This window comes from Mobula hypostoma, chromosome 5, assembly GCF_963921235.1.
Source record: "Mobula hypostoma chromosome 5, sMobHyp1.1, whole genome shotgun sequence".
In the NCBI taxonomy this organism is placed as follows: domain Eukaryota; kingdom Metazoa; phylum Chordata; class Chondrichthyes; order Myliobatiformes; family Myliobatidae; genus Mobula; species Mobula hypostoma.
This window is the reverse complement of record NC_086101.1, coordinates 15,201,737-15,216,556: the sequence shown is the minus strand read 5'-3', so window position 1 is coordinate 15,216,556 and position 14,820 is coordinate 15,201,737. Positions and strand designations below refer to the sequence as shown.

The 14,820-nt window shown below is 43.6% G+C and overlaps 1 protein-coding gene across 8 annotated transcripts in view; it reads right to left on the bottom strand.

Moving 5' to 3' along the window:
* LOC134346629 (protein PRRC2A-like) overlaps window positions 1-14,820 on the bottom strand; it is a 149,775-nt gene that overhangs the window by 46,081 nt on the left and 88,874 nt on the right. For 7 of the 8 annotated variants that reach the window (XM_063048091.1, XM_063048086.1, XM_063048089.1 and 4 more), the window contains 4 exons: window positions 13,648-13,796; window positions 12,733-12,901; window positions 2,297-2,382; window positions 614-850 (listed from right to left, as the gene is read on the bottom strand). In XM_063048091.1, coding sequence (XP_062904161.1) covers window positions 614-850; window positions 2,297-2,382; window positions 12,733-12,901; window positions 13,648-13,796 — 641 coding nt within the window. The remainder of the gene's footprint in view (window positions 1-613; window positions 851-2,296; window positions 2,383-12,732; window positions 12,902-13,647; window positions 13,797-14,820) is intronic. The other variant, XM_063048092.1, reaches the window with a different exon arrangement.

The following is a 14,820-nucleotide window of genomic DNA, read 5'->3' as shown; positions in this document are numbered from 1 at the left end:
TATCCCTGGTAACACACAGATTAAATGTGTGACGTGCCACCAGGAGTTAAGAATGCAATTTGAAAGCTTTTGTACATTGTGAATTGGCAGTCTATATTCAATCAACATAGTGCATTTAATAGTGCTATTAAATGATTGGAATCATGCTATTCAAACCACATCTCAATACCCTATTTGTTAAAAATGCCTCATTAGTAATTCCTGCCATATTTTAGTCTTCTGGCTCATTCTCCTGGTTTGCATAGTGAGAGACAATGGAGGGAACATCCTTTCTCTCCACATTGTCTCACACTATGCAGACCACAACATCCTTCATTTGAACACAGTTTGGGTTAGGTTTCTCAAGTGTTCAGTTAGAGTACTTGTGCCAAATTGCTTCCCTAGGTTCCCAGAAATCAAAACTATGCTTGATTGAAATTCCCTTTCCTAAGCAAATAGCCTGCTGAAGCTCACAGTTTAGGGTCACACAGCAAGAATGGCTCCCGGGGACAGGGAAGAGTGGGTCAGAGAAAAGACAGTGTCTGGTAACCAGTAGAACAAGTTCCCGCAGGAGAGATGCTGTGGGGAAGACAAGGTGGTTATTAAGGCTAAGTCATGAGTGCAAGAGCTATACCTTATTTTCTTTCAGCGCTCCTGTCCTAGCAGGTCTCTGTCTCTGCTCTTTGGGTTCTGGGAGCTGGTTTTCTGATGATCGCATATCGACCACTTTTGTGCTGATCCGGTTAATGAGCCCAACACGTTCCCCGGTGTCTGTTTTCAGGCTGCCATCTGGAGAGCTACGCTGGGAGGAACTGGTTGATGAGACCTGACAGTCGCTGCTCAAATCCACCCCACTGTCAGTCTGGCTGGCCTTGAAACAGAGATACACACGTAGCAGTTTAATCAAAAGAGGCAAACTACACTGTCCTTTCCAAGTGCAAGGCATTAACTCATTATATTTTGCCTAGGCAACTGCAAATCATGGTCAGTGGCTTCAGGTCCACCTGCAAATCTAATTAACCCTTGAAGGTCTGGGGTAACATTTCCTAGAGCAAAAAAAATACCCATGTCACTCTTCTCCCCCACTTGAAGACATTGACTCCTGGTGTGGTGGTCATTTTGTAGATGTCAGCTGCTCTCCATTACCTTGTTCAGGTGACTATTCTTGATGCTTGAACCTAAGACGAGTGCCAGCAGGCTATTCAACCTTTGGAGAAGTAGGGGAGAGGGGTGGGGGCAGTTGATGCAGGAAACAAACCACACAGGTGAATCCATGCAACATTTAAGCCCATGCACGTGTCAGCACTGGTCACTAAACAGCAGCCACAATCAGGAGCACTGGCTCATATCAGTAAAGTCCAGCTGATGAATCCAACTGCCATCTCAGCAGAGTCCATGAGTTCACTGATAATTTCAGGAAAAAGAGAAAAGGTAAAGGGTAGGGGTGACAATACGTTTCTTCCGGTTCACATGTTATACTTGCAAGTTGCCCAATGAAGCAATGAAACCTTGGTGTGACATCAGCATGAAGCACTGAGTGAGGGGACGGCAGGTGTATGTATGTATGTATATTTGGTGGGAACATCACACACAAACTAACATCTACCTAAACAAAATAAACAAGGACTCCTTCATAGAAATGTCTAATAGACCCGCATACTACAACACAGTTAATTTCTGCCCATCACTACCCAAATGGCCAACCTGAAAGGGATGCCCACCAATATCTGGCAGTCTCCATCTGTGTTAGGCACAGGTTGCAGGAAAATTAAGTTCATAGTTAAAGATGCATGTTACTTCAGTCAGAAATGTGGTGCATCTGTACTTCTTTAGGAGTGTAAGGAGATTTGGTATATCAAAGGTTTTAACATGTACCATGGACAGCATTCTAAATGGTTGAATCACCCAATGGTATGGAGGCCCCAATGCAGAGGATTACAAGATGCTTTAGAAGGCTGTCCACTCAGCCAGTTCAATCATGGACACCAGCCTCCCAAAGATATCTCCAAAGGCAGTGGCTGAAAAAAACACCACCTCTCATTAAGGATCCTCACCATCCAGGGCATACCCTCTTCTTATTACTACCAGGGAAAAGGTACAGGAGCTTTAAGATCTACTCAATGTTTCAAGAACAGCTTCTGGCCCTTTCTGACTTCTGAATGACCCAGAACCCCACTAAACCTTGTTTGCACTTTTTTCCCTTAAATTGTGCATTACAGTAATTTGATGTCTTGCACTGTATTGCTGTTACAAAATTAAGTTCATGCTGATAACTGTTTTCCACAGTGATCGCAAGATGGCAGGGAACATTTCTTACCTCAGCGCTGACCGCTTCCGCAAAGACATTCAAAGGCTTGATCCAAGTGTCCAGCCCAGAGGCTGCTGGAGGATTCAGGGTGCTAACTGCAAGATCAGCAAGAAATGTTTTATCAAGATATTGAAAGAGTGACTCAGAAAACTGGAGACATAGCCAAATTCAAATTTTTACAGAAGTAGTTATTGGGGACTTCTGATGGACTTCAAATTTTCAAGTACATAAACAAAACTTGCTGCACACAGTGGTTTTACCGTCGGGTCATTGATAGTTGTTTTACATCGTTAGCTTCTGTACATTGAGTTACATATGTAGGTTAGGAGTCAGCTACAGCACCACTTAATCACCCAAAACAAGCCAACTTCTAACATCAGCAGAGGACGTCTAAGCCTCATTACAATTAAAAAGTGACAGCATTTATCTGCGTAACAAGATTTCAAAATAATTTACTGTCAACAAAACTTTTTGAACCAGGATATAATTTTTTTTAAAACATGACAGTCAATAGTGTACTGTATAGCCTACATTATAATAAGGGACTAATTTATGCTTTAGTAACACATCTTATTAGGCACATATTGATCTGTATGTGTGTGTCAAGTTCGGACTCTACCAGGAAAGAGCCATGAAACTTAGTTCCCATCTCCAGTGTCTTTATTAATAACATTGTTGTGTAAACAGGCCACACACACAACAAATTGGTGATGAGAATTATGAACCTACATCTTATCGGAATGCCATGTTTTAGTTGATAACGACACTCACATCTAAATGGAGTGTGCTTGTTGTGCTAGCGAAAAGGACACGCGAGTCAAGTGGAACGTGCAGTGACTACAAGGAGCTAGCTAAAAAGAAAACAATGAAAAATGGGACTAAATTAACATAACAAAGATAGCGATGATTGGAACCATTGCAGCATTTGATAGTGGCATCGAAAACTGGGTACTTACATTGAAAGAGTGGAGTTATATTGTGATGCTAACAGTGTTAATGATGAAAAGAAAGCCAGTGTCTTACTCAGTGTTATGGGAGCAAAAACATACAGGCTGCTACATAGGGGTTCTGATTCCATTTAAATTTCACAAACGGAATAGGAGCAAAAATGAAAGCATTTCTGAATATTGTGCTGAATTGCGCAAATTATCAGAACACTATCAATTTGGAGCTGGTCTATCGGACGCATTGAGGGACAGGTTAGTGTGTGGCATGCACTGTGAAACCACAGAAGAAGCTCCTGTGTGAAAAAGACCTAACATTAGAGAAGGTGCTGAACATTGCAATATCATTGGAAACAGCAGCACGGGGTGCTTCAGAGATACAACAATAATCTCTGGAATACGCTACAAATAAAATGTCACTGAATAGCAATGAAGGAAAGAAATGTTACCGTTGTGGGAACATGTCACATGACCCTGAGGACTGTTGGCGTAAAGACAAAGAATACAGAAACTGTGGCAAACAGGGCCACATTTGCAGAGTATGCAAAGCTAGTAAACAGCAGAAAAAGGACAAAATACAGAGAAACAAGAAACCCCAGAAAGGAAAATACAACAATGTACACAAAATGAAAGAAAGCAGTTCTGATGAAAACAACTCAGACAAAAGTGAATTGTCTTGTCTGCAACTTCACAGCGTGAAAGAGACACGATCGAAGAGTGAGATGGATCACTCCATAAGTGGCAGGCGTGAGACTGAAAATAGAGTTGGACACAGGCTCAGCTTTAACGGTGATCTCTGTACACGACTACAAACAACTGTTTTTTTTCTCACATACCTCTGAAACGAACTAAACTACTGCTATAGACCTACACAGGACAGAGAGTGCGTACCAAAGGTAAAATTAAAGTGACAGTGACCTACAGAGACAAAACTCCCTATGTACTGAAAAATGGAGGACCACCATTGCTGGGACATGAATGGCTCAGGAAAATCCAGCTGGATTGGCACACCATCAAGGCACTAGTTGTGTCAGCAAAGGATCTGAGGCTACATCTGAGAGACTGTCACAAATACGTGCTGACTCTGAGGAAGTGTTCATGAAAGGAATAGGAACACTTCAGGGCATGAAGGCCCTGAATTGAGATTGAGGAAAATTTATGTCCAAAATTTCAAAGCCAGACTAGTGCCATATGCAATCCATCCTACAGTACAGGCAGAGCTGAAAAACCTGGAGCAGACTGGGGTCTTGTCAAAGGTATATTGGAGTGAATGGGCCACGTCTATTGTTTCAGTAATATAGAAACATAGAAAACTTCGAGCCTGCACCGCCATTTATTATGATCATGGCTGATCATCCAACTCAGAACCCAGCCTTCCCTCCATACCCCGTGACCCCTGTAGCCACAAGGGCCATATCTAACTCCCTCTTAAACATAGCCAATGAACTGGCCTCAACAGTTTGCTGTGGCAGAGAATTCCACAGGTTCACCACTCTCTGTGTGAAGAAGGTTTTCCTAATCTCGGTCCTAAAAGGCTTCCCCTCTATCCTCAAAATGTGACCCCTCGTTCTGGACCTCCCCAACATCGGGAATAATCTTCCCGCATCTAGCCTGTCCAATCCCTTCAGGATCTTATACGTTTCAATCAGATCCCCCCTCAATCTTCTAAATTCCAACGAGTACAAGCCCAGTTCATCCAGTCTTTCTTCATATGAAAGTCCTGCCATCCCAGGAATCAATCTGGTGAACCTTCTTTGTACTCCCCCTATGGCAAAGATGTCTTTCCTCAGATTAGGGGACCAAAACTGCACACAATACTCTAGGTGTGGTCTCACCAAGGCCTTGTACAACTGCAGTAGTACCTCCCTGCTCCTGTACTCGAATCCTCTCGCTATAAATGCCAGCATACCATTCGCCTTTTTCACCGCCTGCTGTACGTGCATGCCCACTTTCAATGACTGGTGTATAATGACACCCAGGTCTCGTTGCACCTCCCCTTTTCCTAATCGGCCACCATTCAGATAATAATCTGTTTTCCTATTTTTGCCACCAAAGTGGATAACTTCACATTTATCCACATTAAATTGCATCTGCCATGAGTTTGCCCACTCACCCAACCTATCCAAGTCACCCTGCATCCTCTTAGCATCCTCCTCACTGCTAACACTGCCACCCAGCTTCGTGTCATCCGCAAACTTGGAGATGCTGCATTTAATTCCCTCATCCAAGTCATTAATATATATTGTAAACAACTGGGGTCCCAGCACTGAGCCTTGCGGTACCCCACTAGTTACCGCCTGCCTCACCTGATGAAGAAAACCTCCAGCACAAAACCAGGAAAACCAAGCAAGGTGCACATATGTGGAGACTTTAAAGTGACTGTTAACCCAGTTCTCTGCACAGTACAGTATCCTCTACCTCGTATTGAGGACATCTTTGCTCCCCTGTCAGGAGGGGAACATTTCACAAAAATCAAATTGGCCCAGGCTTATCTCCAAATGGAAAAAGATGAAGTATCAAAGAAATACCTGACAATAAATACACACAAAGGACTTTACCAGTACAACAGGTTGGGGTGTTTGGGATAGCATCAGCTCCTGCAATCTGGCAAAGGGCAATGGACCAGGTCCTGCAGGGGATTCCCGGGACTCAGTGTTACCTGGATGACATCATTGTCACCGGCAAAGATGGCTACGAACATCTCTCTAACCTTGAACAAGTGCTCACCAGGTTACGAGAACATGGGCTCACAGCTAATCAACAGAAAAAGTGAGTTTTTCAAAAAAGAAATCTCATACTGTGAGCATGTGATCAACAAGGATGGCTAACACGTCTCAACAAGATAGAAGCAGTGCTTAAGGCACCACCACCAGCTGAGAACGCATCTTGGACTAGTGACTATTACCACAAGTCCTTGCCTACCCTATCCACAGTCCTACACCCACTAAATGCACTATTGCAGACAGGGACAAAATGAAAGTGGACTGAGAGCTGTGAGAAAGCATTTCAAGAAACTAAAAGACTGAACTTCGGAAGGGGTGCTCACACACTTTGACCCCTCCTTACATATCCAACTGGCTTGTGATGCCTCACCCCATGGGATAGGAGCTGTGTTATCACACAAGTTTCCAGATGGCTCAGAAAGACAAATAGCCTTTGCCTCAAGAACGCTAACTTCAGCTGAACTCAACTATGTCCTAAGCCTCATGTGGGGAGTCATGAAATTCAGTCACTACCTGTATGGTCAAAAGTTTACCCCGTTGACTGACCATCAGCCTCTCGTGTCAATCTTCAACCCAAGAAACAAGGGATTGGGGGGGAGGGGAGGAGGGGTGGCATTACTGGTCAGGGATACTATTACAGCTACAGAAAGGGTGGGTAATGTAGCAGGATCCTCTTTTGAGTCAGTATGGGTAGAAGTCAGGAACAGGAAGGGAGCAATTACTCTACTGGGAGTATTCTATAGGCCCCCTGGTAGCAGCAGAGATACAGAGGAGAAGCTTGGGAGGCAGATTTTGGAAAGGTGCAAAAATAACAGGGTTGTTATCATGGATGACTTTAACTTCCCTAATATTGATTAGCACCTGATTAGTTCCAATGGTTCAGACAGGTCAGAGTTTGTTAAGTGTGTCCAGGACGGATTCCTGTCACAGTATGTTGAAAAGCTGACTAGGGGGAATGCCACACTAGATCTAGTATTAGGTAACGAACTAGGTAAGGTCACAGATCTCTCAGTGGGTGAGCATCTGGGGGACAGTGACCACCGTTCCCTGGCCTTTAACATTATCATGGAAAAGGATAGAATCAGAGAGGACAGGAAAATTTTTAATTGGGGAAGGGAAAATTATGAGGCTATAATGCCGGAACTTGCGGGTGTGAATTGGGATGATGTTTTTGCAGGGAAATGTACTATGGACATGTGGTCGATGTTTAGGGATCTCTTGCAGGATGTTAGGGATAAATTTGTCCCGGTGAGGAAGATAAAGAATAGTAGGGTGAAGGAACCATGGGTGACAAGTGAGGTAGAGAATCTAGTCAGGTGGAAGAAGGCAGCATACATGAGGTTTAGGAAGCAACGATCAGATGGTTCTATTGAGAAATGTAAGGTAAGCAAGAAAGCTTAAGAAGGGGCTGAGGAGAGCAAGAAGGGGGCATGAGAAGGCCTTGGCGAGTAGGGTAAAAGAAAACCCCAAGGCATTCTTCAATTATGTGAAGAAAAAAAAAGGACGACAGGAGTGAAGGTAGGACCGATTAGAGATAAAGGTGGGAAGATGTGCCTGGAGGCTGTGGAAGCGAGCGAGGTCCTCATTGAATACTTCTCTTCAATATTTACCAACGAGAGGGAACTTGATGATGGTGAGGACAAAGACTGATAAGTCCCCGGGGCCTGACGGAATATTCCCCAGGCTACTCCACGAGGCGAGGGAAGAGATTGCTGAGCCTCTGGCTAGAATCTTTATGTCCTTGTTGTCCACAAGAATGGTACGGGAGGATTGGAGGGAGGTAAATGTTGTCCCCTAGTTCAAAAAAAGGGAGTAGGGATAGTCTGGGTAATTATAGACCAGTGAGCCGTACGTCTGTGGTGGGAAAGCTGCTGGAAAAGATTCTGAGAGATAGGATCTATGGGCATTTAGAGAATAATGGTCTGATCAGTGAAGGGCAGATCATGTCTAACAAGCCTGATAGAGTTCTCTGAGGAGGTGACCAGGCATATAGATGAGGGTAGTGCAGTGGATGTGATCTACATGGATTTTAGTAAGGCATTTGACAAGGTTTCACAAGGTAGGCTTATTCAGGAAGTCAGAAGGCATAGGATCCAGGGAAGTTTGGCCAGGTGGATTCAGAATTGGCTTGCCTGCAGAAAGCAGAGGGTCATGGTGGAGGGAGTACATTCAGATTGGAGGGTTGTGACCCGTAGTGTCCCCACAAAGACTGGTTCTGGGACCTCTGCTTTTCGTGATTTTTATTAACAACCACCGCTCAATACAAGAGGACATGGCTTTAAGGTAAGGGGTGGGAAGTTCAAGGGGGATATTAGAGGAAGATTTTTTACTTAGAGTGGTTGATGCATGGAATGCACTGCCTGAGTCAGTGGTGGAGGCAGATACACTGGTGAAATTTAAGAGACTACCAGACAGGTATATGGAGGAATTTAAGGTGGGGGGTTATATGGGAGACAGGGTTTAAGGGTCGGCGCAACACTGTGGGTCAAAGGGCCTGTTCTGTGTTTTACTATTCAATGTTCTATGAAAAGGCGTTCCAGTGATGACAGCATAAAGGCTGCAGCGATGGTCTCTTTTCTTAAGTCACATGACTTTGAACAAAAAGGGACCAAGCAACACAGCAACGCAGATGGTTTGTCACGTTTACCACTGCCGACTTCAGAGATAACTGCACAAATGGATTCAGCAGAGGTTTTTCACACAATGATAGTTGAACAATTACCAGTGACAAACAGCCTCATTGAAAGAGAAACACGCAATGACCCTATGTTGTCAAAAGTGTATGACATCACGGTAAAGGGATGGCCAGTGCGTGGTAACACACAGTTTCCAGCCTTTTCAGCGAGGAAGAAGCAGTTGTCAGTGTGTCAAGGAACACTAATGTGAGGTTCACGAGTTGTGATTCCTCCCAAGCTACGCACCAAAGTGCTGGAGGAACTGCACAAGAGGCACCTGGGTACCGTGAAGATGAAAAGTCTTGCCCGTGCCTGTGTGTGGTGGCCAGGAATTGATAAACAGATTGAGGACTTGATCAAGAACTGCTCTGGATGTCAAAAGGTCCAGAACACACCACCACAAGCCCCTCTCCATCCATGGGAGTGGCACACATCACCATGGCAACAAGTGCACATTGACTTTGCTGGACCATTCATGAACTCTATATTTTTAATCTCCGTTGATGCACATTCCAAATGGCCAGAAGTCATCAAACTGAGGACAACCACATCGGAAAAGACCATTACAGTTCTGAGGGCCAAGTTCGCCAGGAATGGCATACCAGAACAAATCTGCACAGACAATGGATGACACATTGTCTCTGAAGAATCCCAAAGTTTTGTGAAGAACAATGGAATCAAACACTTTACATCTGCCCCTTACCATCCATCCACAAATGGCTTGGCAAAGATTTGTGCAGACATTCAAGAAAGCCATCAAGGCAATGGACAGCGAAAATCGACCACTGCAACATAAGATAGACAACTTCCTCCTTGCCTATCGTAATGCAGTACATGCAACCACTAATCAGACTCTAACGATGATGTTTCTGAACAGGAATCTGAGGTCCTGCCTGGATCTTCTCAAAACAGATGTACGGAGTGATGTGGAGAACAGACTGTTCTTCCACGTGATTACCGGACTGAAAAGTGGCAGCCGGGTACAATTCCCGCCATAGACGGGCCACTGATGTATACAGTGGAGGTGGGAGAGAACGTATGGAGACATCATGTGGACCAAATCCTGGATGTTCAGGTAAAAAACACAACACCTTGCCTGGACTCCCGACATAGAAGCAAACACTCCTGATGTGACATCAGCCTCATCTACAGATAAGCCTGTCATCAGTGCTGATGACCCACCTGATGTACCTGTGGAGACTCGTTCCCCAAAGCAAACATTTCAGGACAGACATTACCCGGAGAGGCAGAGAAGACCTCCCCAGAGACTTGAGTTCTAAATGGGTCTTAGACCAAAAGTTTAAAAAAAAGGCTTGTTATAATTTGTAAACAAATGGTAGGCGTTTGTATGTTAAGGGTAAACATATTTGTTTAGCATAGTGCCCCAGTAAAAAAAAAAGTTGATACAGTATTAAAATAAAACAGAAGGAGTGTACCGTATAGCTTACATCAGCGGTCCCCAACCACCGGGCCGCAAGGCATGCGCTACCAGGCCGCGAGGAAACGATATGATTTGGCAATATGAGTCAGCTGAGCCTTTCCTCATTCCTATCACGCGCACTGTTGAGGTTGAACGCACGCAAGGTCATTACCCGCGCGTCGTCCATGTCAGCACAGGAAGGAGATCAACTCCTCGAGTCTGTTAATGACGGTGGGCTGAAAATTATGTTTGACATAACATCTCTGCCGGCATTCTAGATCAAAGTCAAGGCTAAATATCCTGAGACAGCCAAGGAAGCACTGAAAACGTTGCTTCCATTTCCAACATATCTCTGCAATGAATGCAACGAAAACTAAATTGCCGAATAGACTGGACATAAGGAACCCATTCGAGTATCACTGTCTCCCATCACCCTTCGATAGGACCGTCTTGTTGCAGGAAAACAAGCCCAGGGCTCCCACTGATTCAGCGATATTGGTGTGTTGCAATGATTTTATGTGTTCATACAGGGAAAACATGCGCTGTGTGTTTAATATTAAATTCGTTACATAAACCCTTTTAGAAACGAAATTGGGTGTATTAGTCACTTATCACCGATATTCCGGTCGTGATTAACAGCGGCCCCCTCCTGAACAGAATCGCCAAAAACGATTTATAGCAAAATACAGCACGTGCACGCATACGCAAGTCACGCATGCGTACTGGTGCCCGCGCAAAGCTCCATGGTCATTGTAGTCTTTTCGGGGTAAACAACGTATTTGACTGCTACTGTACTTTTGTCCATTGGCAACCCCCCCCCCCGTCCGCAAGAATATTGTCAATATGAAACCGGGCCGCACTGCAAAAAAGGTTGGGGACCCCTGGTTTACATTATAATAAGGGACTACTTTATGTTTTAGTAACACGTCATTGCATGCACTATTAGGCACATATTGATCTGTTTGTGTGTGTCAAGTTTGTACTCTACCAGTAAAGAACCATGAAACTTAGTTCCCATCTCCAGCGTCTTTATTAATAAGATAGTTGTGTAAACAGGCCACATACACAACAAATAGTAAAATAGTTAAGATTCTTAAAATAACAGTGGAAACTACTGGTTTACCATTTTTAATACTGTTGACCAAATATCAGTCAGAGCACACAGGAAGATAGAGCCACAATGAACCTTGGCTTTGCATGTCACCTGAAAGATTTTGGATTTGCGTCACTAGAACAGGTTCAAATTCTGAATCAGATGCTAACCAGTCTAGCTTTTACTGTACACCGCAATCCAAACTCACCCTGCCAAGAATTTAAAAGGTTTGGCCCAGTAGCCAAACAATTTGGTACTAGTGCTGTCAACAGTCTGGGGTCTCTGCAAACTGCCATGTAACATCAAGGAGCGCCAACCAAATGCCACTCTCCTTACCTCATATGACACTTGTTCAATGCCAAACAAAGAAAATGCTGGGGGAACTCAGTGAGCCAAAAAGCCTCTATGGAAGGAGATGGACAGCTGAGATGTTGGACAGTCCTGGTGAAGGGTCTTGACCCAAAACATCGACTGTCCATTTCCCGCCACAGTTGTTGGGTGTACCCAGTTTCTTCAGCACTTTGTGTTGCTCCAGATTTACAGTATCTGCAGTCTGTTGCATCTCCATGGAAACAACATTAAAGCTTTCTGAAAGGCTCAGATGTGTGATTTGTTAATACATTAATGCAAATCGCTCTTAGCAATCTAGTGGGCTGGGTGTTTTTAATGCAGTAATGGAGGCAACAATGGGTAGACAAAGCACGGTTAGTCCCAGCTGTATCAAGATAAACTTCAAGCACTTTAAAAAAAAAAACAACTCCTCCAGGACATCTTCAACCATTTTAGATAAGATTTAGCCATAATATCGGAGGGCAGAGCGAAGTTAAGATAGCGCTGAACGACTATACCTTTGCTTGCATCTTCAGAAACAGCTCTATTTCAATCTTTGATATTTTTTCTTTTGAAGATCCTGACCTGGAGCTACACTCTGACTTTGGTTCTTTGTAGTAATGAGACCTGCTCTCAGGCCTTCACGACCAGCCACGTTTTGATATGCCAAGGACCCGGCCTGGAAGACTAGTGCGCCTTCAGGGTGTCTGTGTCTTCATCGATGCTTTGCTGCACACTTGAGTGCTTGGTGGATGGCACTGATGCTCGGGTTCTAACATTTAACTGTCATTCATTCTTTGGGGCACTCCTCTGTTTTCGTGGATGTTTGTGCAGAAAAAGAATTTCAGGATGTATATTGTATACATTTCTCTGACATTAAATTTACCTATTGAACCCAATACTCAGCACAAAAGAAAATCTACAACACTGGAAATCTGAAATTAAGCGGATTTCAGAGTACTCAGACAGTCAGGAAGCATCTGGGAAGAGAAACAGTATGTTTCAGGGCTGCAGGTATTGAACCTGAATTGCCTTTCCACAAGGCCTTTCGGCCGTAATTTATGTTTAGCAAAAATGCTCACAAAACATGCTGCACAATATGTTACAGATGGACAATTAACTTGCCCTAACCAGATGACACCTTTGAGAGTTGCAAGTATTTGCAGAATACCTTTTTTTGAGATTACCAATTTAAAAAAAATACAGGTCACTGTATTCACAACCTCATTACTTTTCTTTTTGTATTGCAGAATAACATACCAGAATGTGTAGTATTCCAGATCTGAGTTCCCAGATCAGTTGCATTAGCTTGACCGGTGTTGCCCTCTTCGGATTTGGTGGTTGACATAGTAACCTTCTTCGACTGTTTTTTGGGGAAACCAGGTAAGGAAGCTTGCAAAGTATCTATCCCGCAGATTTTGACAGCCTTCTAGTGAGTAAAGAGCACATTGTGTTAAGAAAGAACCACATACCTCTCAGTATGTATCACTGTGTAGCTAGACACAGTTCAAAGGCTATCTATAATTTTGCTACAACATAACTATTGTTGGCAGAATTTCAGATGGTGACAAGAGGGCATACAGGACAGAGATATATCAGCAAGCTAAAGTGGTGCTGCAACAACCTTCCTCTCAATTTCAGGAAGACCAAAGAACTGATTGTGGACTTCAGAAAGGGTAATAGGAGAGGCACACCAGTCGTTACAGAGGGAGTAGAGGTGGATAGAGAGTGAGCATCCTTCAAGTTACACATTTTATTTTCTTATATGTATTGCATTGTACTGCTGCCACAAAGACAACAAATTGCACAACATATGCCAGTGATACTAAAACTGATTCTGATTTAAATACTCATCAGGCTTCTGTATTATTGCTCCTGTTGCACAATGCTTCCTGTCTCACTTTTAAACAGTTAGCAATCATCGACCTTCCAATTTGCTGATATGTAATGGAAAGCTAAAGCAGAAAATATTCTCTTCATTTCCAGATCTTAAGCAACAGCTTCTCACACTTTTCTCTCAACACCTACCACTTCCACAATCAGTACTCAGGCAATGTATCATAAGTACAGCAAGCTTTCAGCAACAAACTGATATAGAATGTCTCAGAGGCAGAAGGGACTACAGATAATGTAGATGGACAGGATCATTGCTAGGAGCTCAACTCACTACAATACCTGGAGAAGATGCTCTTCCTTTTTGCGTCGCTCCTCATCCAGGATTCTTTTCTGCCGCTTGGAAATGACCCGGGTGAAGCCGTCATTCAGGGGGGATATGGTTTCATCGTCGGCTGAAACTGCTGGGTGATCATCAATGATCACCACACCTATGGCATGGAATAAAGAGGTGGAGAGAGAAATAAAAAAGTGCAGATGTCAGGAAACTAAAATAGAAAATGCTGGAGACATTCAAGTCAGGCAGCACCTGCAGAGAAAAAAAATTGTCAAGTCCCTTTGTCATCAATCGTGTTTCTGATAAAGATAATAACCCTAAGTTAACACAATTATTCTCTTTACACAGATACTGTAATAACCCAAATATTTCTGGCATTTTGTTTATCTTACAGGGACACATCTGCTTCCCCAGCCTCCCCATACATACGAAAGATATATCATGAGGCAGATCAATAACAGTATGATTTAAAACTCATACATGATCCATCAATTAGCAAGGAGGTCCGAAAGTGCATACACAGATCCAGTAGATCAAAGATCTTCAGGAATATGGGGCTTCAAGTGTAAAGAGGAGTCACATGCCCATACTAAAAAGGACTGAGTAAACACAAGTTGCTTCCTCAACACTACGTCAAAACAGCTTTTAATAAGGCTTTAAGACATTAAGGAAATTAAACTAAAGGACAACCCACCATGAATGAGGTGGTTGTGACAAAGTAGTCCACAAGACCAGAAGAGCAGAATTAGGCCATTTGACCCATCGAGTCTGCTCGGTCATTCAATCATAGCTGACCCTTTCTTTCCCCTCCTCAGCTCCACTCCCTGTATCCTTTGATGCCACATCCAATCAAGAACCTATCAAGCTCTGCCTTAAATACACCCAGTGACCTGGCCTCCACAGCTGCCTGTGATAATAAATTCCAAAAATTCACCACTCCTTGGCTAAAGAAATTTCTCTGCATCTGTTTTAAATGGACGCCCCTCTATCCTGAAGCTGCGCCCTCTTGCCCCAGACTCACCCACCATGGGAAGCATCCTTTCTACATCAACTGTCTAGGCCCCAGAGCTATCAAACATTCCTCATATAACCCTTTTACTCCTGGAATCAGCCTTGTGAACCTCCTCTGAACCCTCTCCAATACAAGCACATATTTTCGTAGGTGAGGAGCCCAAAAC